This window comes from Mytilus galloprovincialis, chromosome 1 (genome assembly GCF_965363235.1).
Source record: "Mytilus galloprovincialis chromosome 1, xbMytGall1.hap1.1, whole genome shotgun sequence".
In the NCBI taxonomy this organism is placed as follows: domain Eukaryota; kingdom Metazoa; phylum Mollusca; class Bivalvia; order Mytilida; family Mytilidae; genus Mytilus; species Mytilus galloprovincialis.
The window spans coordinates 42208977-42236668 of NC_134838.1; the positions used below are offsets into that span (position 1 = coordinate 42208977).

At 31.6% G+C, this 27692-nt stretch overlaps 1 protein-coding gene across 1 annotated transcript; it reads left to right on the plus strand.

Moving 5' to 3' along the window:
• The first annotated feature begins 1114 nt into the window (after positions 1-1114).
• Positions 1115-16650, plus strand: LOC143075008 (OTU domain-containing protein 5-like). The gene is made up of 10 exons (XM_076250237.1): positions 1115-1656; positions 2848-2941; positions 8382-8446; positions 8856-9012; positions 9798-9946; positions 10340-10402; positions 11208-11339; positions 12085-12301; positions 12899-13030; positions 16398-16650. Exons 1-10 carry the CDS (start codon positions 1246-1248, stop codon positions 16508-16510), a joined length of 1533 nt encoding a protein of 510 aa, XP_076106352.1. The 5' UTR covers positions 1115-1245; the 3' UTR covers positions 16511-16650.
• Positions 16651-27692: the final 11042 nt, after the last annotated feature.

Consider the following 27692-nt stretch of genomic DNA (forward strand, 5'->3'; position numbering starts at 1 on the left):
TTGTAATTCAAATTGTATTGAAAATGAAATGCACTTTCTTCTGGAATGCCCTCTTTACAATAATCTCAGAAGAGATGTGACTGATTATATATAAAAAAAATACCCCAGTTTAGATAATTCAAACAGAAAAGATCTTTTTTTATGGATCATGATTAATGAAGATAGCAGATTTTTATCCATTTTATGTGCATACCTCGATAAAGGCCTGCAACTTAGAATTTCAGAAAATTAATTAGTTAACTTAAATACTCTAAAAGATATCAAAATCATCTCCCCTTGACCACAAAGTTTCTTTAATCACTCTGTAATGTTTATGTCATGTTGTAATTAATGTTATGCTCTTTATGGGCCCTTTAATTTGGAAAATACAAATATTGTATTGTATTGTATTGTATTGTATTGTATTGTATTGTATTGTATTGTATTGTATTGTATTGTATTGTATTGTATTGTATTGTATTGTATTGTATTGTATTGTATTGTATTGTATTGTATTGTATTGTATTGTATTGTATGAAAAACGACGACACAATACAAAAAGTTGCAACACTGACATGCAGCGGGTTTACACGTTTTAACAGGCACCAACCTGTACAGACATATCTTTTTTTAACTTCTTGCTACATCAATAAATTTTGCATGAGTGACAAAAAGCTATCAAAATCAAATTATTTGTCATGATAAATTCTAAATACGAGAAGACTAACAAATCATAAAAAAGCTTCGTTCTTAAAGAGTTGTTTCACAATCGTTTAGTTCTTTGAGTATAGACCAACCCCCCGTATAGCAAGCGTTTGGAGTTCAGTATTTTTATTAAGGTACTTATTACTTTAAAACCAGAGACAGACTTAATGGAATTTTGCGTTTTTTTTTATAAATAATGACATAAGTTTCTTTATGTATGTTATTTTGTTTGACGAATTTACGGTGGTTTTTTTTTAAATAAATTTTGAAACAACTAGTATATATGTTCCTGAATAAATTTTATAGAATAACCTATAAATGTTAATAAAAGTACATGCTGGTGATTTCTGATATAATGTTCTTTTCCGGAAGTAGGATAGACCAGTTTACCGGAAATAGTTGAAAACCAAAATATTACGCATGACGTCACGTACCAGACGCCATTGTCAATATGCAACTTAGACGAAGGGCAATTAAATTTTGATAAATACGGGGATTTAAGGGAAAACCAATAAATAGTGAAATAAAATTTAGTTAAACAGATATATATTGCATTGAACAATGACTATTTTACCGAAGAAAAAGCCAAATAAAGATAAAAATGAAACGGAAACTGCTGACCATTCATCAATGGGTCACACACATACAACCAGTGAAAATCGACACGAAAAACCAAGTCGTGGTAGAAATTCGCCAACAAGATGGTTGCCGTCCACTTCACGGGACGAACTGCTACCTGGACAAGATCCAGGCGGATCTTACGAAGGTTTTGATGCTTCAAACAGCAATAAGAGGCGTCACAGGTCATCACCCCACAGAAGTTCAAGAAAACATAGACAACATAATCACCAAAGATCAACACCACATGCCGCTTCATCCTCTTCACAGGCAAATGAGTATGAAGAAACAATAACTGGACACAACAGTGATGATGAATATGTACCACCAAAGTGTCCAGATAATATAGAAGAGGTGTGCAAGTTTTAAATATTGTAAAATTGATGTGTTTATTTTCATAACACTTAATAGGAACTTACATTGTAACCAATGAACCTTCTCTTCAATGTACTTTGGGGGAGATAAAAATTGACTGCTATTTTATGCATTCCTGATTATTATGATAACTTTATACTCCATCCTACCTTTGGATCAAAATGTTCATGTAACCATGTATCTGCTCATCTCAGTGTCTATCATCAACAGTATGATTTTGTTCCATAGAACAATTTCTATTTAATGAATAGGTCTCGGGGCCCCTTGAACCTTAGTCAATAGATGTAAATGTTTAGCAGAAGCATGGTTACGTTATTGTATCTTAGCAATAGTCTGACAGAGCGAACATATTAATGTTTAAATAAAGGAAAATTCAATATGAAACCCTAAGAAAGGAGAAAATTTTTGATATCTCAGGCTCTGGTTCTAACTCTTCTTGATCCTTTCAGTCTTTACGATAAAATTTGGAATCCACAAGCTCAATTTTATGAAAATTTTAGCTGGATTCTGTTGGCTTGTACATGTTGTAGAGAAAAATTTTACAAGTCCCCAAGCAATTCTGCAAGCCATGGCTGTAGGACTTGTGGTTTAGCATGGAGATTGTCCTTTTTATGAAGAAATTCATTCCTTTAGTTGATGCAACCAATTTACTAGCTGTTTAATTATTCCTGGTCACCTTAGTCCTTAATCAAAAGATAATTTTATTGTATGAATCCTGGTCAATGTCAATGATTTTTTTTTTTAAAAAGCTAGTGTGTACATTTATATCCTCACCATGTGATTGTTTTTCTTTCTTTAATCCATCTTAATTTTTTTTCAAACTTTGGGTTTTATAAACCAAATTTCATCATTCATCCTCATGGTTCTAAGTTTCCTAAATGTAGCCCACCAGTGATTTAGTAGTTAGGAACAGGTATTTTACAACAAATACAGCTCTATTTTTTTAACACAATGCTTGGAGAAAGTGTGTTTTTTTTTTGTTTTTAGCAAAAATCAAGTACAATTCAAACTGACAAATCATAGAATTTATTATCATTGATATACATGTACATGCAGAACTGAGAATTTATTATTTAATGATACATGACATTAGAATGTCTTAACTTTTACTTAATCAAACTGTAATTGTACATGTATGGAATTTTATAATAATGATTTTATATTATTTAGCTGGAAAGTTGGTTTGAAACTTCATTAAAAGAACAGAAAGGATTTATTATAAAGAAGATGGGAGAAGATGGAGCATGCTTGTTCAGGGCAGTTGGTTAGTATAATTTGCGACATAATTTGATTATGGTTTCAAAGATAACAACCAACCTGCTACAAAATGTAATATCCAAAGGAAAATTCTTCGGAGGAAATACAAGTTTACAGATAAATAAATTTCCCATATCTATTTAGAAACAACAATTGTTACGGCCAGAAATCGCCTTTAAATTGTAGCCAACAAAAGACACAAATCAATAGTAAAATTTAACAATATTTATTATACAAAAGTTTACAAGAAGTATTACACAAATATTACTGTCAACTTAACTGTCAAAATATGAGTCCAATCTTTTATCTTTATCTGTATCCGGATATCTTTTTGAATCCAATCTGAATATTACGTTCACTATTAAGGTCACAATCCAGTATGATGTTGTAGAATAAAAGTGTCAATCCAAATGCTGTGAATGCTAATGTCTATCGATGTCTAAGTCCAAGTCCAAGAGTGAACCTTCAACTTTAGTGTCTGCATATATATAATTGTCAAGGAAAATTCTAGAACAATCTATACTGGAACATCCTAGAAAGTTACAATGGAAGTTTCTAGTAAAATGTAGAAGTTTATATAACGCATCTTTTATTAGGATCATTCTGGAAAGTTCCAATCATTCTGTAATTGTTCCAGTGATTTCTAAACTGCACAGTTCTAAGATTATTCTGTAAACAACTATAAGGCCATACAACACAAATTAGGCCAACATAAATAAATACAATAATTACAATATCATTTATATAACATAATTACAATATCATAACACCTCCCCCCTTAAAAGAAGTTTTAGTGTAACAAAAACTTATCATGAATAATATGAACAAAAATACATAGTATATACAAAGTGTTTTAATAAGCTCTAGATAAAGCATCTGCTATTACATTATCTTTACCCTTAATATGTTTTACAATTACATCATATTCCTGTAACAACAAACTCCACCTAGTCAACCTCTGATTCTTGTTTCTCATTTTATGTATGAAGGTGAGAGGATTATGATCAGTACAAACAAGAATAGGATATACAGTGGGATTCAAATATACATCAAAATGTTGAAGTGCTGACAACATTGCAAAACACTCTTTTTCAATAGTTGAATAATTTTTCTGATGTTTATCTAATTTCTTGGAAAAATATGATATAGGTTTCTCAACATTATCATCTGTCTCTTGATATAAAACAGCTCCAATTCCTACATCGCTTGCATCAACGGCAAGTTTAAATTGTTTTTCAAAGTCTGGAGTAATCAAAACTGGACTATTAATTAAAAGTGATTTGCTATTTTCAAAAGCGTTTTGACAATTTTCACTCCAGATAAATTTAGAATCTTTTCGTAAAAGATGAGTCAATGGTTGAACCACAGTAGCAAAATTTGAACAAAATTTTCTGTAAAATTCAATCATACCTAAATATCTCATAAGTTGTTTTCTATTTGTAGGAGGAGGAAATTTGGAAATAGCTTCCACTTTAGCCATAATAGGTTTCACTTGACCTTGGCCAACTGTATGCCCTAAATAATCAACAGTGGCCTGACAAAATTCACTTTTACCAAGATTAACAGTCAAATTTGATTGTGACAATCTATCAAAAGTATCATACAAATGTGTTAAATGCTGTTCCAAGCTATCACTACATACAATTAGATCATCAATATAAGCATAACAACAGTTTAAATCTTTTATAACATTATTGGTCATTCTTTGAAATGTAGCTGGTGCACTTTTCATGCCAAACGGCATTACAGTATATTGAAATAAGCCATCTTGTGTAACAAAAGCTGATATTTCACGAGCTCTCTGTGTCAATGGAACTTGCCAATAACCTTTCAACAAATCAAATTTGCTCACAAATTTTGCTTGACCAATGTTGTCAATACAATCGTCTATCCTTGGAATCGGATAGGAATCAGATTTTGAGACTGAATTTACTTTTCTGAAATCAGTCACGAAACGAAAGGTTTTATCTGGTTTTGGCACAAGGAGACAAGGAGAGCTCCATTCACTGTTACTCGGCTCAATAATATCATTGTCAAGCATATATTCAATTTCTTTTCTCATAACTTCAAGTTTGAGTGGATTGAGCCGGTAAGGATGTTGCTTAATGGGAGAAGCATCTCCTACATCAACATCATGACAAACAGCAGTGGTTTTGTTTGGCACATCTGGGAAAAGATTTTTGAAAGAAAATACCAAAGCTTTTATTTCTTCTCTACGATCAAAAGACAGATGTGCAAGTTTTGAGTCTAAATTTGACAAAATTTCTGAATTTTTCAATCTAACCGTCTTTTCCATAGTTTTAGAACTAAAAGGTGGTTCAATTACCTCTGGTTTGTCATGATTGTTCTCAAATTTAACCATGCCTAAAGTGGCAACTGGTTTACTCTCACATTCATTAGTACGCTCAAAATATGGCTTTAACATATTAATATGACACACTCTGTTTTGTTTACGCCAACCTGGAGTTTTTACAATATAATTCAAATCATTGATTTTACTCTGTATTGTATAAGGACCACAATATTTAGCCTGTAAAGGATGTCCAGGGACTGGCAAAAATACAAGTACCCTATCACCAGGCTCAAAAACTCTGTCCCTGGCATCTTTATCATACCATATTTTCATCTTGTTCTGTACATTTTTTAAGTTTTTCTGAGCAATTTGACAAGCAGTATACAATTTTTCTTTAAATCTAGATACATAGTCTAAAAGATTCAAGTCAGTATGTTCAGTAAGCCACTTTTCCTTAATCAGTTTTAACGGTCCCCTTACAGTATGGCCAAATACCAACTCAAAGGGACTAAAACCAAGGGATTCTTGAACAGCCTCTCGGACTGCAAAAAGTAGAAAGTGAACTCCATCATCCCAGTCTCTGTCAAATTGAAGACAAAAAGTTCTCATCATATTCTTCAATGTTTGATGAAAACGTTCTAAGGCACCTTGAGATTCTGGATGGTACGCACTTGATCTATACTGAGCAATTCCTAACTGGTACAAGACTTGCTGAAATAAACCTGACATGAAATTTGATCCCTGGTCGGACTGTATAGACTTAGGAAGTCCTACTAATGTGAAAAATTTGATAAGTGCTTTGACAATAGTAGGTGTCTTGATATTTCTTAGCGGAATAGCCTCAGGAAAGCGAGTGGATGTACACATGATTGTCAATAAATACGCATTTCCAGTTTTGGTCTTTGGTAAAGGTCCAACGCAGTCAATTAGAACTCTGCTAAAAGGTTCGTCAAAGGCTGGAATAGGCAGAAGTGGTGCTGGTGGTATTTTCTGGTTAGGCTTACCAACAACCTGGCATATATGACATGATTTGCAATATTCTGCAACATCATTTCTAAGTCTTGGCCAGTAGAAATGCTACAAGATCTTAAGGCAAGTCTTCCTTATACCAAAGTGTCAAGCCAAAGGGGTGTCATGGGCAAGACCAATAATTTCTTGCCTATAAACTTTAGGCACCACCACTTGGTATACCACTCTCCATTCCTCTTCTGGGGTAGCATCAGGAGGCCTCCACTTCCTCATTAAAATGCCGTCCTGATGGAAATAGCATTCAGCCACTTTGTCTGCTTCCTCCTGTGGTTGAGCCCTATGGCTGAGCTGAAGAACCTCAGGGTCTTTATGTTGTTCTTCGAATAAATTCTTTCGGTCTAATGAATGGCTGTTTACGTCTGACCATGGCATAATAACATTCTTGTTAACACTAGGTGGTCTTATTTTGGCCTTTTCTGAGCTACCAGGACCTTCAATGTCAGCTAGGAAAGTGTCAGAAAGGTCCATGTAATCAAACTGGTCTTCTTGCAAATTCTCATCTTGTTGTTTTCTAGCCATCGCCCTAGTAACAACACAAGCTGGATACAATTCAGCATCATCTTCAGGTAATTTAACATCCACCTCCGGTTCACTGGTAACAATTGGTTCAGCAACAACTTTGTTCCTAGCTAGATCATTTCCTAGCAATAATGTAACACCCTCAACAGGGAGATCCCGGACGAGCCCCCAATTTCTGTTACGTCCAGAAATCGCCTTTAAATTGTAGCCAACAAAAGACACAAATCAATAGTAAAATTTAACAATATTTATTATACAAAAGTTTACAAGAAGTATTACACAAATATTACTGTCAACTTAACTGTCAAAATATGAGTCCAATCTTTTATCTTTATCTGTATCCAGTTATCTTTCAGAATCCAATCTGAATATTACGGTCACAATTCAGTATGATGTTGTTTGTAGAATAAAAGTGTCAATCCAAATGCTATGAATATTAATGTCTATCGATGTCTAAGTTCAAGTCCAAGAGTAAGTCCTAGACTTTAGTGTCTGCATTTATATAATTGTCAAGGAAAATTCTAGAACAATCTATACTGGAACATCCTAGAAAGTTACAACGGAAGTTTCTAGTAAAATGTAGAAGTTTATATAACGCATCTTTTATTAGGATCATTCTGGAAAGTTCCAATCATTCTGTAATTGTTCCAGTGATTTCTAAACTGCACAGTTCTAAGATTATTCTGTAAACAACTATAAGGCCATACAACACAAATTAGGCCAACATAAATAAATACAATAATTACAATATCATTTATATAACATAATTACAATATCATAACACAATTGAGTGTCATATCTCATAATCTGCTACAACAGTTACTACTGTTACGACAGCTAGCATGAAATTTGCTCTTTTTCCACATGGCCACAATAGGTTGATATTCCTGAACAAAGTTCTCCTCCTAGAAATGTTGCATTACTGTTACGACAGCTAGCATGAAATTTGCTCTTTTTCCACATGGCCACAATAGGTTGATATTCCTGAACAAAGTTCTCCGCCTAGAAATGTTGCATTACTGTTACGACAGCTAGCATGAAATTTGCACTTTTTCCACATGGCCACAATAGGTTGATATTCCTGAACAAAGTTCTCCGCCTAGAAATGTTGCATTACTGTTACGACAGCTAGCATGAAATTTGCACTTTTTCCACATGGCCACAATAGGTTGATATTCCTGAACAAAGTTCTAGAAATGTTGCATACCTGCTTCAAATTAATGTCAAATTCTTTGAATTCCTGTGATAAAAACTATGAAAACAGCATGTCTACTCTCTAGAGTAGGCAGGGTAAACTAGCTGATAGTCAAGTCCTCATGAATTGCCTTTATTCATGCTATTATTTTATTTATTGATTTCTCTGTTCTAATTTCAATTCACACTTTTAGCTGTGTACAATAAAATCAACATTGTTATTGCAATAATATTTTCAAATGTCTAATTTTCAAAGTACAATGAACAATTGAATTTTCTGTTTTTCTTGGGATATTTTCACTATTTGAATGGAACAATTTTACACTTATTCCATTTTGACTATGCTTGCAGTTGCTACAGCATTTGTTAAAGACTTTACATGTTTAATAGTTTATATTTCGTTTTATTAAAGCTGACCAAATTTATGGTGACCAAGAAATGCATGGAGCTGTCAGAAAAAATTGTGTTGATTACATGGTAAGTTAATGTGTTTTGGTTATTTGGGTTTCTGCCTCATAATATATGTCATGCATTTCCTGTTACATGTTTTCAACTTGATTAAGTAATAAAAGATAACCTGGAAGTTTTTTAAAGTTTTAAAATGAGCATTATTTGGAAACACAAAAAGTACTATATTTTTTTACATTGTCCTGTTTTTTTAAGAAATGTTTGCGTTATTGGTCTTTATATAGAAACTAATGGCAGATTGGACAGCAATAAGGACACTTTTAAACCCTTAAATTTGACATTCTTATAAATATTTTTCAACATTAAAATTCACGTATTAGTTATTCCATATATAATTGGAATAGTCATGATAGTAGTAAGTGATTTGAACTTGTTTTATTAGATTATGAGATTTATTGTGTATTATATTTTCTTTTAGGCAAAAAATGCTGATTATTTTTCACACTATGTCACAGAAGATTTTACAACATATCTGAATCGTAAAAGACTTGACAATTGTCATGGGAATCATGTAGAAATGCAAGCAATATGTGAACTGTTTAATAGATCTATTGAAGTGTATCAATATAGTCTAGGTTTGTACTGTATTTGTATAAAAACAGTTTGTTTACTGACATTGTTCCAAATTTATATTTTTTTGCAAAGACGAGGATACAGTTTATCATACCTAGGAGTTGTTTCTTTTTACCTAAAAATCTTAAATTGGATTGATTGATTGTTGGTTGCTTAAATTGGAAACATAGTTGGTAGTTGGAAGGGGACTATTTGAGAAAGTACATAGAGTACCAACTACCAATGGAATTAGCTCTTTGCACTGTGCTAACGTTCAATGTCCTGTTTTTAAGGTTACCAATATTGTTTATGGTGTCATCATAGTTATACATGTACATGTACTACCAAATTGTGTGGGAAACATAATTTGAAGACAAGAATATAACAATAAATTATTTACATACTAGGCTGCAAAAAAAAATGTTTTGTCAACTTGGAATGAACATATAAAATATTTATTTTTTCCCTCATCTTGATTGTTAGATCAAGTCTTGTTTTTTCTCAGCCCGTTCATTAGATTCGTAGCCATTCCTGAAAACATTAATGGATAACTTTTTAGTGGCATATAGTAGCATCTTTTACAAGAACCAATTTATTACCTATGATTATATTTTTATTTTAAATTTATTTAGTTGTTCTTTTGCCAACAGCGACTTAAATTAAGTGGGTCAGATCTGTGGTTATCATGGATATATGAATTGAAATTAAGTGTCTCAGCTGCATAACAATTAGTAATTTTTTTTATTTCTAGCATTTGTTTTATTAATTCTTAATTTTTTTTCTGTATTTGTTCACTTTTCTTTTACAGAACCAATAAATACATTCAGCTGTTCCTACAAAACAGATAATGAACCGATCAGAATAAGTTATCATCAGAATACACATTATAACTCAATAACTGATCCATATAAAGCTACCATTGGTGTTGGTCTTGGTCTACCAGGATTTCAACCTGGGGTAGGTATTTCCTCTCAATATTAATCCAAATGGATATGAAAAAGTACAAATTATGTATAAGGAGTAGATTTAAAACAAGACAAGGCTGTACAGTTGCCTATAATTGCTTACATCCACTTCATTTGAACTTTGGTAGACAGTTGTCTCATTAACAATTATACCACATCTCCTGAATTTTATAATGTATGATGAAAAATGAAATATATATAAAGCAACTTACTAAGTATAGGGTGTATGTGTAGCAATAAATGATTAAACTTAGTTCTGAGGAATCCTATATTGAAAGAAGTTTATTTTAAAATTAACATAACTAGTTATAAAGAAACTATTTGCTATCAATCTAAAATTATTTGAAGTAATACTATTTCATCTTATCTTAATTTCTGTTCACAGTTAGCTGAGAAAAATCTTATGGGTGATGCTTGTCAACAGTCAGAAAACACTCATATAGAAAAGGTATGGTGGTAATCATGATAAATCATTAAGTGTTACCCTTGATTGTCTGTCTGTCTTTCCTTCTTTTTGTCTTTTAGTCCATATGTCCCGTTTTCGTTGCAAAGCTTGGGCAGGGGCATTTATGTCCTCAGACTTCTTCTTTTATTTTTCTCTCATCCTGAGTATGCAGAAATATAAACCAATGGATGTAAAGCAAACAATCACATTGGAGTTTTTAAGTGATTTGAAGATATAAAAACACAAAAGCACTATCAGTACTTAATGACTTTCTAAAATCCTTAAAAATCCTTAAATAGTTTGGAAGATTTCTTTATACCAGTACTAAGCTTTTGACAGTTTTCGTTTATTTTTTCCACAAGCTGCGTAATATTTGGAAGCATTTGATGCTGATAGAAGATAGTTATATATTTATAAACAAAAATATATGGACAAAATATAATTCAGAGTCCTGTGAAAAATCTGTCTTGGTATGTTTTTGATGTGTATAATCTATGATTAATAGACAAAAAACAGTTTAGAGTATTCTTTGAACACACTATGGGATATTGTCAATTCAGAAACTTGCATTGATTATTTTATTTTGAAAAATGTGACAGGGTTATAATTGCAATAATTTGAACTAGCATTTTGAAATTTTTAATATGTATTAAACAGGATTTCTTCAATATCGCAAAAAAATAAAATCACACTTTAGTCTAAAATGACAAAATCACAAAAATGAATGCACACAATAATTTCTGAATTTACAGTAGTTGAATTGATAATGTGAGTATAAAAGACTGATATTTATTTTTGATATTTTCAGTGCATGTTAGAGGATAAGTTGAAAGAAACAGACTGGGAAGTTACCCAAGAAACCATAGAAGAACAGGTGGCAAGAGAGTCTTATCTCCAATGGTTGATGGACAATCAAAATAGGGCAAAATCTCATACTTCTGTAAGAAACAAAGAAAATAAGAACATTTAAAAAAAAGGAGAAGCTCACCATATAGTTTGGTCAAATTTTACAGTTTTTTTTTAATATTCATCTGAAATAAATATAGCTATTCAACTGAACAAATTTTAAAAGATTTGAAAATTGAACCTGTTTGTTACATTAGATCTGTTTTCCTAATGCATGTAGTTTAAATGTTTGGTTAGCTTGCTTGTTTTGTTTGTAAAAATGTTTGCTGAAACATCCAATAGTATACACCTTATCACTAATCCCGGCTGACCCGGCTGCTTGAACTTTTGACGCATACAACAATCACTTTTCCATTGTGGCGTCAGATATTTTGTTTTATGACGTCAGATTTTTACGGGAACCTGTGTGATATCCAGTAATGGCGGACAAATAGCGATAAGGTGTATTATACAAACTGAAGCCCCACCAATCTTGTGATTGCAATTGTAAAACTATTACAATGCTTGAACAAACAAAGCAAGCAAGCCAACACATCTTCAGATGTTTCTTTTTGTTTATTTGATTTTGAAACATTCAATTTAGCTGTTCAAATTATCTCTCAAAATGATGGACAAAAACCTTTAAAATGTATAGACTTGATTGATTGATTGATATTTCCACAGGACAATTTGAGGCAAACACTTCAATGTTAGACAGATGAAACAATAATAAATGTAAAAAAAACAGATAGGCTGGACATTGTTAAAAGATTTCGCAAATGTGTTTTATTGTATTTTAGACAAGATCAGCAAGTGCTACATGTACCAGTTGTTTACCAAGTGCTACCTGTAGTTCATCCTGTGATTTAATGTACAGTGATAAACCTAGCTCTTCTGAAGGGAGGATGGGAAGATCCCCTCGTAACCGTAGTAATCCTAATTCACAACAAAACAGCCCACAACAGGTTGATATTCCTGAACACCATTCTCCAAAACTTAGCGAACAAGGAAGAACAGGTTAGTTCAATTGCAAATTATTCCTTAAGAAAATAGTTTCAAGAAGTGTCATTGAAATGCACTCTACCAATAGAATCATGTAAAATTTGTTTAGACAAAAAAACAAATGGAAAATAATTTAACCCAGACCTACATAATATTTATTTTTGTTTTTGAAATACCTTAACCTCAAATATTTTTTTTTAGTCTAATACATAGTAGGATTATGATCATATGACTTTAACAAGTAATTGTTTGAGATATCCTTGTGATATATTTGTAGTTGATTGTGAAGAATCCATCAGTCAATCATAATGTTTAAGTTATAGGTTCTTAACTTGGTTTTTATTAAAAAAAAATATTAGTATTTGCAATAATATTAAAAGTTCTTATCCTCATTTTTCTCATTCTAAAACATCAGGAGTAGTAGATAGAGATATTTAAACCATATTTTAAAGTGAAATTAAAGTTGCAAGTCTAATAATTTTACATATTACATTTTACATGTAAGAGCATGGTTTTTTTTCACTCAACTGTTTCTTTTCAACATAGAACTTGTATAGATGTAAAACAAGCAAAACTCTAATTGTGTTGAACTTTAACTTTGTTTTTTTCAAGGTTCACCAAAAACCCATCCTGAAGTAGAAGCCATGGAGGCTACAGTTTCTATACCCCAGGGAGCTGCTGGTGGTGCTTTTAGCTTTGATGAAACCAGTTCCTTGATGAATCACCAGTCATCACTGCTGAGTGGTAAAGATAATTATTGCTATAAGTGCCAGTATTTTTCTCTGGTTACTTCAAGTAAAAAGGTGTTTTTGTTTTGACACCTTTTTTGTTTGATATAGACTTTTGACCCTTTTCTGTATTCCTTTAAGGAATGGAATGACTAAAATTTTTTCTGTCTATGAAGAAATAACATAAAAAATGTGGTTCACACTGAATAACCTGTCTAGCATGTTATATTAAAGTGTGCACCACATTTTTCATGTTATTTTGAATAGACAGAAAAAATATTACAGTCATTCCTTATAATTTACAGTGTTCTCCCCAGGCCATTTTAGCACCGCGATGTTCAGCGCTATCCTAATTTACCGCTGTGGTATTTGGGCAGACCGCAGCGCTATCCAATCAAAAATCAGCTCTATTGTTTTTGAATTTTCAAACTTCCGGTATTATTTTGTACACATTCTGATCACGTGATCGACTGGTTGAAATAACCGAGAGATCGTTAATTCACCCAACGTAGTCAAATATCGGAGGGGCCAGTTCAATAAATGAACAAAATGGCGCCATTTGCAAAACTTTAGTTCTGCCAAATAAACATTTCCTTCCTCGAGTTTTCGCTTAAAAAAAAAGATGCAGAAACTTCATAAAAGTAATGAACAGTGGTAACAGAGACATATAAAACATGTCTCTGGTGCTGAAAAGTTCATTTCTAAATTATATGAGGGAAGTCTTACCCCCTTCTCGACCATTTTTTGTGAACCTTCTACGATTATTTCATTATTTTTTACGTTTACAACCGCTGTTAAACCTGTATTGCTCCAAGGAAGCATTTGTGTTATCAAAGGATTCATTACAAGCCCGTATTTTATGATAAGTTGTCCATCCATCACTCTTTTCCAAATGGATTAGAGAGAAAAACGAAACGAAAAATTTGTGTAAATATAGAGAAAATATCGATATTTGTCAACCAATCATCAATATATATCATTTAGATAATGTTTTAAATTTAATATAAACATAGGATGGCTTGGATAAGGAATGGCATTTCATGCTACATAAGCCACAAATTTATGTAAACAGGAAGTTATGTTAGCCAGTAAGGGAGATAATTTGGGAAGGAAAGTCCTAAAAGAAGTATTGTCAAATCTTGACAAACTTATCTGGTGGCAAGTCTTCAAATGTTTATTAAATGATCTCAAACACAACCTCTAAATGTGGTAGTTGTTTCAATTGGCAAACATAATTTATTTGATTGGTAATTCAACGTTAAAATAAGATAAAAATCTTTAAAAAAGATATTATATAGGATTTCTTTCATCATGTTCATATTCATTTTGGAATATGTTAGCCTTTTTTAAGCAAGTATTTAATAACATTTGAATATTATTGAAAGGGCAATTTCATTTCTTCCTTTTAAATACTATACTCATTTTTATTGAAATGTTGTAATTTGCTAGAAATGTTAATAAAAGTTAATGAAAAAATACTAGTCTTGTCATCATGGTCATTGAAAACATCAGTAAATTTATGAAGTTGTAAAGGATGTATAAGTAGTTTATAAGTCAAACAACTAAAAGTGCATACTTACTCTCACATAAAACAATTGGAAGGATGGTAATCAAATCAAATCTTATAAATTATCTAGTAATTTTAATTTTTAAAACATAATATTTAAAATGTAACTTTTTTCCATTTTAGTGAAAGCATATGTATACAAAATGCAGATTTTTGTCGAGCCTGCAACTTTTGTTGCAGAAAGCTCGACATAGGGATAGTGATCCGGCGGCGGCGGCGTTAGCTAACTTCTTAAAAGCTTTATATTTTAGAAGTTAGAAGACCTGTATGCTTCATACTTTGTATATAGATGCCTCATGTTACGAACTTTCCGTCAGTCACATGTCCAATGTCCTTGACCTCATTTTCATGGTTCAGTGACTACTTGAAAAAAAAGTTAAGATTTTTTGTAATGTTAATTTCTCTCTTATTATAAGTAATTGGATAACTATATTTGGTATGTGCGTACCTTGCAAGGTCCTCATGCCCGTCAGACAGTTTTCACTTGACCTCGACCTCATTTCATGGATCAGTGAACAAGGTTAAGTTTTGGTGGTCAAGTCCATATCTCAGATACTATAAGCAATAGGGCTAGTATATTCGGTGTATGGAAGGACTGTAAGGTGTACATGTCCAACTGGCAGGTGTCATTTGACCTTGACCTCATTTTCATGGTTCAGTGGTTATAGTTAAGTTTGTGTTTTGGTCTGTTTTTCTTATACTTTATGCAATAGGTCTTCTATATTTGGTGTATGGAATGATTGTAAGGTGTACATGTCTAACTGACAGGTGTCATCTGACCTTGACCTCATTTTCATGGTTCAGTGGTCAAAGTTAAGTTTTTGAGTTTTGGTCTATTTTTCAAATACTTTATGCATTAGGTCAACTATATTTGGTGTATGGAATTATTTTATGATCTATATGTCTGTTACGCAGGTTTTATTTGACCTTGACCTCATTTTCAAGGTCCATTGCTAAGTGTTAAGTGTTTGTGTTTTGGTCTGTTTTTCTTAATTTATAAGCAATAAGTCAACTATATTTGTTGTATTGAAGAATTGTTAGCTGTACATGTCTGCCTGGCATGGTTCATCTGACCTTGACCTCATTTTCATGGTTCATTGATCAATGTTTTGTTTTCTTGGTTAATGTTGAGTTTATGTGACAGTTGTAATAAAGCTTTATATTTAGGTCTATCAACATAATATCAATGATTAGTAAAGAAGGCGAGACATTTCAGCGTGTGCACTCTTGTGAATATTAAATATAATATAAACAACATGGTAGTTATATATAAATGTAACATTATGTAAAAATGGTGAATGAATCGATCATCGCGCGCTTACCACAGCGCTATCAAAAAATCCTGGGGAGAACACTGATTTAATATTAAGAAGCCTGAGTAAATCATGAATAAACGTTGATGGCGTCACGGTCACATGACAAAATAATATCTATGAGCTGATAGACAAAACACTGTCAGACAATCAGAAAATATGATGCATCAAAATTAAATCATTCAGAAATAACCTCTGTAGATGTCGGTAGAAAAAACAAAAAACTATTGAATCGGTATCACAATTAATGACAATGAAATTTTTCTACAAATCTTTAAGTTGTTATTATGTTCCATAGCTTGTGTTTCTTGTCAGGACTTTCTTAAAAGGAGCTTGCTGAGAACAATTATAGTTATAAACATTTAGACATGTGCAAATAACAAAAAGAGTTTTCATAACCGACAAAAACAAAAAAGGTCAGTATTACCATAATAAACACCATAAATTAATTCAATGATTGACAAGATTAATAATATAACTATAATTTTTCTAATATTTTTCAGGATATCAAGATTGGGATGAAGATGATATCCTTGCACAAGTTCTTGCACAGTCCCAACATGAATATTTAGACAGCTTGAGGAAAAACTCTGATTTGTCTCCCTTTAACAGCTAACATGTAGTTTTCATTAGACATTTTAATTTTCAAATTTTTGCACTTCTCTTAACAACAGAATTATTATATAAATTAGCAGATATTTCTGAATACAGAAATATATTAGTCAAAACCTATTGTTAACATGTTCCTGTTGAAATGTTTCAGGGTGTGTAAATTTTAGAATTGTTTTGATTTTGAAGTCTTATGTTTTATTTTGATGTTTTTGAAAGAAAAAGAGAATATTTTTTTTGTATGAAGTGCAAAGATATTTGTATCAAAAATGCCAGGAGCAGATTTACAAAACTTTTTAACAGTCATTTTATTTTTGTTATGACCAGTTTTACTGCTCTTTCTGTTTTGCACAGTCCCGATATTTTTACATTATTACAATTGTACACTTTGAATTATAGCTATACATATATAATAATGATGTGAAGAAACAAATTTGTACACTAACAAAGATTCAATGTGAGTTTCATCATGTTGCACATCCTTTAAAACTATATATATTGAAAATTATTGAATTGTATTTTATTAGACAGATATTAGATAGAAATGTGTCATGTGGGGAATATGGGAGGAGCCTAAACAATTCTGTTGGTTGCTCAGATATTTTTTTTCTTATCAAATATGTTTTATTTCTAAAAAAAATCTATGTCAACAAATATATTGACTTTTTTTCTTTAATTGAATGAAAATTATTAAATCACATTATTTGAAAAATAAAGGACAGAAAAATCAGTCCTTGTTCGTAAAAGAATTTCCTATTTAAGGTTAAACGTACCATGGTTCCTAACATAAAAAGGTGATTTTCCAAAAGGAGTAAGATAACATAGTAATCAGAGAGCATATAGAAATATGATTGATTTTTTTTATTCAATGCCATTTTGAATTTTTCATGTTGTTTTTAAAATTTATAACTTGCCTTATGAATTTTTGTAGATGAATATACTAAGAATTTGTTTATATTTTGTGATAATTAGAGAAACATGTCCAGTGCTGATGGCTGTTTTTTTTTTCCTTTGCATTTATCTTTATGCTTTTTCTTTTATTCCAAGACCATTCATCAGACAAATCTTATATCATCCTTTAAATGCCTTCGAATTCATTACAAATTGAATATGTACAACTCATGAAAAAGCTGTTGACGTATATGTTATTGCTTCTTTCAGCAACAGTATTGATTAATTTTAATATTTTCATGACCTCTTTATAATTATGCAAATTACCCTTAAAAAAACCAAAAATCCTAAGGAATATTCATGGCTATGTGGGCCTATTCGGTAGCCTACTCTGCTATAAGTATTGATCTACTGTCTCCATGATTGTACAACAATTTTTATAACTTTAGGTCAAACTGGAATGAATCTCTAAAATTTATTTGGCTACTTTCATATTTTGTCAATACATCCAATCATTTTGAATTTTTATTAAACAGATTTTTAGAAGGATTTCTTTAATTAGTATAATAAGTAATGAAATGCATGCACTTGATTTCTTAAATAAACTGAGAAAAAGGAAAGAGAAAACAAGATTACCACATTAATTTTCTAAATCCTAGCCCTAAAATTGAAGGTTGCAGGTAATTTTTTATGGACTCATTTAGATATAAAATATTAAACTGTATAAAAATATTTCTTTGAAATGGCAAAAAAAAATTAGTAGGTAAGGATTTGAATCTAGAAATACTTTAATACTGGCCTTTTAAAATTTATCTGATTGTTTACACTTTAGATTGACAATTTTTTAATACATACCCAGGGATGTTAGATTAACGAAAAACTCTGTTCAATGGCATTTTTTCCAGTCTTATTAAATGGTCTTGGATTTATAATTCTGTGATTATTAGTTGAGTGCTATAATTTGTTAATTATAATTATTTATCATGTATTACATACTTGGTCTAGTGGGTACCAATATCAATGTATTAACATTGGTGTTAAAGTAGTGAAAGACTTTATACTATAATTTGTTATATTTTTTAATGTAATAAGACAGCATGAAAAGAATGAGAAAGGAGAAAGTTTTGTATTCTTAAGGTGGTACCCAACACCTTAACTAAAATTTATTTGGCTCTTTTAATTTTCATAAAATATTGACATAGTATTTACTTTGACCCTTTGAAAAAAAGAAAAAAAATTCACAAAATTTGAACCAACCGTTTTATCAGAAAAATTACACTGGTTATATAGCAGTTTGACAAGCACTTATTTTGATCATCGCAAAGCTTAATATTCCCTAAACAACACAAAGTAATTAAAACGTTTAGCTGATTTAACAGAGTTATCTCCCTGTAGTGTTGGGTACCACCTTAATTAATTTCTGGATTTGTGTTAATTTTTACAATACGTTTAGTTCAAACTTTAGTAGGAATAACATATGAGGGAAATAAAGTGTTTTGCCTACAACAATAATTTCTTGTATTGTTGATTTTGCACATAAAAAAATATAATGTGTAAATATTACATTTTTGCAATAATATTCACATGTCCATTGCTTAATTTTCAATTGTATATTTTACCATTATGATTTAAGAATATGTATGGCTATTTAATTTTCATGAAAAATTATGAATTATATAATATAATTATGTGGGTCTTCACTATAGATATCCCATAAAAGATGTTTTATTTTCTATAAAATAATGTTTTTCCATAAATACAGTTGTATGTGGTAAGTTTCACTATAAAGTCATTAATTTTTCAAGATTTTGCTTATATACATATATTTATAAGTAAAACCGTGAATGTGTAAACCAACTAATTTATCAAAAGATAATGTTATGTGTTGAAACCAAAATTGTTCCTGTTGAACTCTTGTAAATTTGTATCAAGTAGCTGAACTGTCAGAGCCATATTGAATTTACTTATCAATTCTTTAAATATGAGAACAGTTAATTTAGAAATGTTTGCTTTGTTTGTTATTGCAAAAAAGTGTGAACAGATAAATTTTTCTAAAAAACATGACTGCATTTGAAATTTTGATAAAATTATTTGTGGACATCATTTCCCAAAATTACAAAAAATGAAATTTGTTTATGAAAATAATTCAAACTGATTTGACTAAAAGGATATTGGTTAAAACAAACATGGTTTTGGTTTAAAAAGATATTTATAATAGAAGATATGGTTACAAAAGAATTAAACAGAAATATTGTTAAGAGTACCACTTAAAACTGTATCTTGTTTTGTTTTATTTAGACATTGTCCTGATTTATTTTACTTTTTCAAGTGTAACAGATACAGCTATCAATAAACTAAAAGTGATTGAATAATTTTACAATAAAAGGGAACAACATCACAAATACAAAACTTTACACTAGATTTTGAATACACCTTATCGCTATTTGTCCGCCATTACTGGATATCACACAGGTTCACGAAAAATTTTGACGTTATAAAACAAAATATCTGACGCCACAATGGAAAAGTGATTGTTTTATGCGTCAAAAGGTCAAGTGGCCGGGTCAGCCGGGATTAGCGATAAGGTGTATTATTGCAGGTGTACTGTAAATTTCTAACAAAATACAAATTTCCAAAGCAACAATTTTAAATTAATCTTAAAAGAAGAAAGTTTATTGGGTCAGATATATAATTTTATCAACTGATCATGCATCAATATTTTTTGGTCATTTATCAAATTTTAGAGAGGAAAATTTTGAATTTAAATCATCCATCTTCAGTGCAGTATTAGAGAGCCAAAAACAAATTTTGACTTTGGAAGGAGTTTGTTTTAGTACAGAAGTATATACATTTGTTTATTGTTTTATAAAATTAAAAATTAATTTGATATTTAACAAGTAAGAATTAACAAATATGTTTTATATTGGATAGATGTCTTGTTGAGATAAGCTGATATCTGTTACAGATTGAAAGAGTATGATTTTGTTGCATGTACAGCTGATAATAATAGTTGTACACATGGATCATGAATTAAAATGATTCTCAAAAGGAACTCTGTTTATTACTTGCCTTATCCTGTAAAAGAAAATACTGTAAACCAACTAATTTATCAGAGAAAAAACCCAAGATTTTATTTTGGTCAAAGGAAAAACATGGCTACTAATAGCAGTACTTGATTTTCATTGAGGAAATTTAAACATCTGTATAGGAATGTCATTTCTGATGCACCTTAAAGGATAAAATAACAGAAAATAAACAAAGGTGGAGAATGTGTGTTAATTTTGTAAATATAAAAAAAGAAGATGTGGTATGATTGCCAATGAGAAAACTCTCCACAATAGACCAAATGATACAGAAATTAACAACTATAGGTCACAAAACAGCCTTCAACAATGAGCAAAGCCCATACTGCATAGTCAGCTATAAAAAGCCTCAAAATGACAAATGTAAAACAATCCAAACGAGAAAACTAACGGTCTAATTTATATCCAAAAAATGATTGAAAAAACAAATATGAAATACATCAACCAACCACAACCACTGAAATACAGACTCCTGACTTAGGACAGCCACATACATACATAATGTTTGGGGGTTAAAAATGTAAGGGTTATCCCAACCCTCCCCTAACCTGGGTCAGTGGTGTAACAATACAACATAAAAACGAACTATAAAAATCAGTTGAAAAAGGCTTAACTCATCAGATAGATACAAATAGAAATACAAAAAAACAGATTGGATAATGTATTGGCCAGCCTTTTACTATCACAGGAACATAACAAAATAAACTTGGGTAAATTATCGTATAGTGCTCAAATCTTGTAATATCCTGCATTTCTTAAATATTCTTCTTAAGAATGCTCAGAACAAACTAATGGAAACTGCTTTAGTGGTCTTAGTGTGGCTTTATCACCTCCAAGTTCAAGAGGTTGTGTTCAATCTCAGGTTGGTCAGACAAATGAAGTTTTTTTTCTATATTTGCTGCTTAGCTCAGGGCATCAATTCTAGGTGGTTCAGATGCAGCATAATGTGTATAGTTATGGTACCATGTTTTGATGCAGACAGATTTACCTTGTGATTAGCAGGTCAAAACATTGGCTCAAGGTATTGATCTAGTACAAAGCAGGATTCATATTCAGATCCTACAACATGTTCTAGTTCTGGTAAAGCATTGGATGTTAAACAGCCATCCATCATCAGCATTATTCACAGAGTGCTGGACCAACCAAAGTAGATTAAAAGTCATATAACTAAAAGTGGTATGACAGAATGGCCAACCAAACTCTGAATAAGTTACAACTTGGGCCTTTACAAAAATCTAGAGCATATAGACACTAACTGATCTTGTTACTTTAATACTAAAATTAGGATTTATTTAGGGGTAATGCATGGTTTTTGTAGAAAACTTTTAGTTTCACTAGCTTGATTGGAATGAAATTTGTACAGAAGAAAGACAGGCAAATGGAAAGAAGACTTGATGTTAAGGGTCAGAAGAAAAATGGAAAAAAAAAGAAAAGAATAGAGAATAATGAGGCACTGAATTTTTTTTAGAGAAAATAGGCAAAAAGAAGTATATAGCATAGAAAAAAATGGCATAAGAAATGAAAGAATACAGTAAAGAAGATCCTCCTCCCCGTCCCCATTAAGACTCTCCTGTGTGTGGTTTTTGTTAGACGCTCAGGGCATCAAATCTAGGTGGTTCAGATTCAGCATAATGTGTATAGTTATTGTACCATGTTTTGATGCAGACAGATTTACCTTGTGATAAGCAGGTCAAAACATTGGCTCAAGGTATTGATCTAGTACAAAGCAGGATTCATAATATTCAGATCCTACAACATGTTCTAGTTCTGGTAAAGCATTGGATGTTAAACAGCCATCCATCATCAGCCTTATTCACAGAGTGCTGGACCAACCAAAGTAGATAAATACTTTAAAAGTCATATAACTAAAAGTGGTATGAAAGAATGACCAACCAAACTCGGAATGAGTTACAACTTGGGCCTTTACAAAAATCTAGCGCATATAGGCACCAACTGATCTTGTTACTTAAATACTAAAATTAGGATTTATTTAGGGGTAATGCATGGTTTTTGTAGAAAACTTTTAGTTTCACTAGCTTAATTGGAATGAAATTTGTACAGAAGAAAGACAGGCAAATGGAAAGAAGACTTGATGTTAAGGGTCAGAAGAACAATGGAAAAAAAATAAAGAATAGAAAATAATGAGGCACTGAAATAAAAAAAAATTAAGAGAAAATAGACAAAAAGAAGTATAAAGCATAGAAAAAAATGGCATAAGAAATGAAAGAATACAGAAAGGAAGATCCTCCTCCCCGTCCCCATTAAGACTCTCCTTTGTGTGGTTTTTGTACGACCGCAAAAATATTGTGGTCGTATATTAGTATCACGTCATCATTTGCGTCTTACGAAGACACTTGGTTTCCTAACATAACTTTAGTGTAAGTAAATAGAAATCTATGAAATTAAAACACAAGGTTTATAACAACAAAAGGAAGGTTGTGATCGATTTTGGGGGTTATGGTCCTAACAGTTTAGGAATTAGGGACCCAAAAGAGGCCCAAATAAGCATTTTTTGAGTTTCAAGAAATTTATGATTAAGGAATATTGATTTTAGCCATGGTTTGGCCATTTTCTATTTTAAGACTTTTATGAAGTATTTAAACGAGTGATTATGGTTGCAAACTCAAATGGAAATTTGAATTGAGATTATGACCAAACTTGAGTGAAAGAAATTTTGGTTTGGAAAAAGGTTGGGGAGGTAAAAAAAAAAAGGGGGGACAAAAAAACGAAATTGTGGGAGGGGGACAATTTTTTTCTCATTTCAGATTTCAGAAATTAAAAAGTAAAGTTCTTCATATTTGTTTTTTGGAAAAAAAAGGGGGGGTTAAATTTTTTTTATCTATTTTTGGGGGAGGGGTGTCAATATGCAACAGCATAGTATATTGCACACAAAAAAGGGGGTACATTTTTTGAAGTTTTGGGAGGGGGCAATTATGGTAAAATATGACAACAGCATAGTGTATTGCACAAAAACAAACAATTGAATATACATTCAAATCCTATACCCAATTCTAAGATCTCAATGGTTTTATTATAAAGCAATGTTTTATTCTTTTGAGGTGATTAGCTGTCGATTTATTTTTTGAACTTATGTTATACAGGTCGAGAACTCTAGATTTTCTGACGTCAGAATATATTTGCATAGTAATTTCCAAAACACAAGGCCAATTCGGCCTTCAAAAACTGACCAATCGAATCAATGAACTACAATGCATTGTGGGCTACTACGAGTAAACTACTACTTAAAACACGTGGAATTAGTTGGAAAACAGTCAACTAATATATTGTCTGGGACTCTCATTACCAATGTTTTTATTCTGCAAATATGCTTAATGTAAAATATATAACGTAATCTTCAATTTGCATGCTCAGATTAAAAAAATATTGTTTACTGGCTTCACGATTCGACTTTTTTTTTCGCCTTGCAAAAGTAGTTGAACCGGTTTTGTGCCTTGTTATGAATTGAACCTGCATTAATTTCATGACATGAAACAGTGAAATATTCAATGAAGTGACCACTGTCCAGTAAGAAAATCATTTGAGCTCTTTTAAACCGGTATAATGTCATTCCAAAACATTGCTGCCTACAAAAACACGAAAACTTTCATTGAAACACTTCTTTCTGTACTGAATGTGTAATTTTTTTTATCAGGGCCTGAACTTAAAGAAAGAACATCATAATATTCAGTATGCTAAAAATAAGTGTAATGAAAGCGGCAGGGACGGATCAAGCCATTTTAAAAAGGAGGGTCCTAACCATGGACAAAAGGGGAGGGGGTTCCAACTACATGTCCCCATCCAAATGCACTGATCGTCCAAAAAAGGGGGGTCCATACCCCGGAACCCCCGCCCCCTTGATCCGCCACTGAGCGGGTACGGTATATAGCTCAACACATTTTTTATAGTTTCATCCATCGATAATATCCGTTTGTTGCTAATTTTATCACAAAATATACCTCAGAGGTTTTTTATCGTTCGGCTGCTGTCCTGTTGACATATGTAAAATATCTCCAATATTAAAAGTCTCTGGATCACAGTGGGTGCCATATTACCTTTTATTTTTTTTTTCTTAAACGTGCTTTGTATATAGAAATAAGAAGATGAGGTATGAGTGCCAAATGAGACATCTTTCCAACAAAGACATAATTTAGTAAAGTAAGCAGTCATAGGTTCAATGCTGAAAAGTAAGCTATTTATAAATGACCCAAAAATTACTTGCGTAAAACAATCCAAAAAAAAAAAAAAAAAAGGAGAAGAAATCCATCCCATCAAAAAAAAATATTGTATAGGAAGGAGCCTGTATTTCAGTGGGTGTCATTTGTTTATGTGTTACATATTTGTTTTCCGTTCATTTTTTTTTAATATAATTAAGGCCGTTAGTTTTCTCGTTTGAATTGTTTTACATTGTAATATAAGGGCCTTTTATAGCTGACTATGCGGTATGGGCTTTGCTCATTGTTGAAGGCCATACGGTGATCTATAACTGTTAATTTCTGTGTCATTTTGGTCTCTTGTTGACAGCTGTCTCATTGGCAATCATACCAAATCTTATTTTTTATTATAGATCCAACGCTGCAATTTTCACAAAACATATCAAATTTTCCACCTTGTCGCACATACACATGGATAACATCATTACAGCTTATTTCCTAATGTTCGTAGAGCAAAACTTTGGTTAGCTTGCTTGCTTTGTTTGTATATTGTACTAAATATAAAATATACAAGTTAAACTATGCCTATATATATATATATTGTTTAAAGATGTCAATCTTATTTTCAAAGCTTGAATAAACAACTATACAAACAAAGCAAGCAAGCCAACCAAAGTTTTACTTTGCAGGTATCAGAAATCAGCTGTAATGATTTTATTCAGTTTGGCAAATGTCCGAGCACATTAAAAAACGAACAAACTGAAACTACAGTAGCTGAATTCACTACCTTTAAAATAAAGGGAACAGTTTGGAAGTCCCATATACTGAAATGTGACAAAAATAAATACTTATAGATTTTGTTAACACTGTCATGTATGTAAATATTTCTTCGCCTTTTTGAAGTACACAAAATTCAAGGATCACACATTTGCCTTTAATTATCTATACGAAAATTGCTGTACTCGAGAATATCAGCACCGGCTGTTATCGACGGCTTACTTTACACTAGTAAGTTTGTCTCATGGGTAATTGTGTTTTTCGCTGTTGTTTCGTTGCTGTGTGGTGGACGAATACATGAAATCTCTGTGCAATCATCAAACATATTAATGGCTATTTATCGGGTAATTGAAGCCCTCTTTTCTTCGCATAGAAACAACTCTTCGTTAATCTGAGCATGGAAGTAAAACTTTATATCACGAACTTTAAATGAGGATATACAAAATGAAAAACTAAGCGAAATTGTGAATCCCGCATTGCACGAAAAAATGTGTTGTATTTCAGTAAATAACACGTGTTCTTGGTTGATTGTAAACACATAGTAGTCCATCATGCATTGTGACTCATTTAGTGGATTGGTCAAAAACCTAGGTAAATATAAATTGCGTCACATGTAGATAAACAATTACATGTGCGAGAACATAAGTATGCTAATTTATGCATTTCCATATAAGGTAGTGGTCCTGACCTGTTATATGATGATGAAGGATTTTTATTTTTAGATCACATTACTATTAAATTTTGCTGATCAAGGTTTTCTTAAAAATCTTAAATTGCACAGTATTGCGCATTACTTTTGTAAAATCTTTGACCACATTATTTTTGTGTCAGAAACCTTTATTATGGCAAAAATTTGAGCACAATCCAAATTCAGATAGTATCAAGCTTGAATGTTATATCCAAATTTGCCCCAACTGTTCAGGGTCCGACCACTGCGGTCGTATCAGGCTGCGCTCCGTGAAGCATTTTATTAACCATGAAACCAGATTCGATAAATAAATGAAATCAATCAAAATGTGCAGCATATGCATACCTGATTTTATAGATAAATGCAAGGTAAGGTAAACACAGACATGAACTCGTTTTCTGATAGCAATGTCATTGTGACATAGATCAATGACCCATGGGTCAATTCTAAGGTTTATATAGATCTTGTCCTCGGAGTTACGCAATACACGATTCGGGGGGAAACTGTCATTATTGTAAATTCTTTCAATCTAGTATCAGTATATGGAACTGTTTTGGTCCATGTCGATTCGCAACATGAAATAGTTCAATATCATTTCGATACAACGTTTTTACACGTGATCATGAAATGGTTTACAAATAATATTTTTCAGTTTATAAAATTAGTTGATCTTTTTTATGATGATGTTTGTTAAACAGTTGACCTTTTTAAATTATCCAGTAATAATCATATGACATCGCAAACAAAATAGATAATTATATTAAGCTTGTGCGTTGTTTTTTTTTTAATCAACCATGACATAATTTTTCTAATGTAGAAAAACAACTGGATAACTAGCACATTTGTTTGTATTGTTTTAATTAATGACGCAATATCATATGTGCAAGCCTGCACGTATTGTTACTGATCTCGTGGCATATTTGCAGTCAAACGAAGGAAATCAGTCAATTCAAAGCGAGATGTGGATGTAAAAAAAAAAAAGATTTGATAAATTTATTTTTGAAATTCCTCTTAAAGCGGATAAAATGAATATGAAGATAACGTCCGCTAAAACATGTGATTGATTGGTTGCTGCTTGCTTAACGCCTAGTCAAGCCTAACAAGCAGAAGTCTTGACACTTCTCATATCTAAGAAATTGAAATCAGAATCAATATTCCGACTGTTCGTGGCGTATTATGCATCCCGTACATCCCATAATAGGTAGCATTGTTCGTTTGGTACATTCTGTCTTTTTTTTTTAGCAAAAGTAAATGAAGTAGCATTGTTCATTTGGTACATTAGGTCTTCCCTTTTTAAAATTAGTAGCATTTTCCATTTGGTACATTCTGTCTCTTTTTAGCATAAATAGCATTGTCCTTTGTACAATTGGTCTTCATTTTCACATAAGTAGCATTGTCCCTTTGGTACATGCCGACTCTTTTTAATTAGAAGTATTGTTCTTTGGTACATTCGGTCTTCCCTTATTAACATAAGTAGCATTGTCCATTTGATACATTTCGTTTCTTGTTTCGTACTTTTAAGTTGTGTACTTTGGTAGAAACGGGAGAAAAAAATCAAGAATGCAACTCAAACATATGTCGACAAAAACCCGTAAGAAA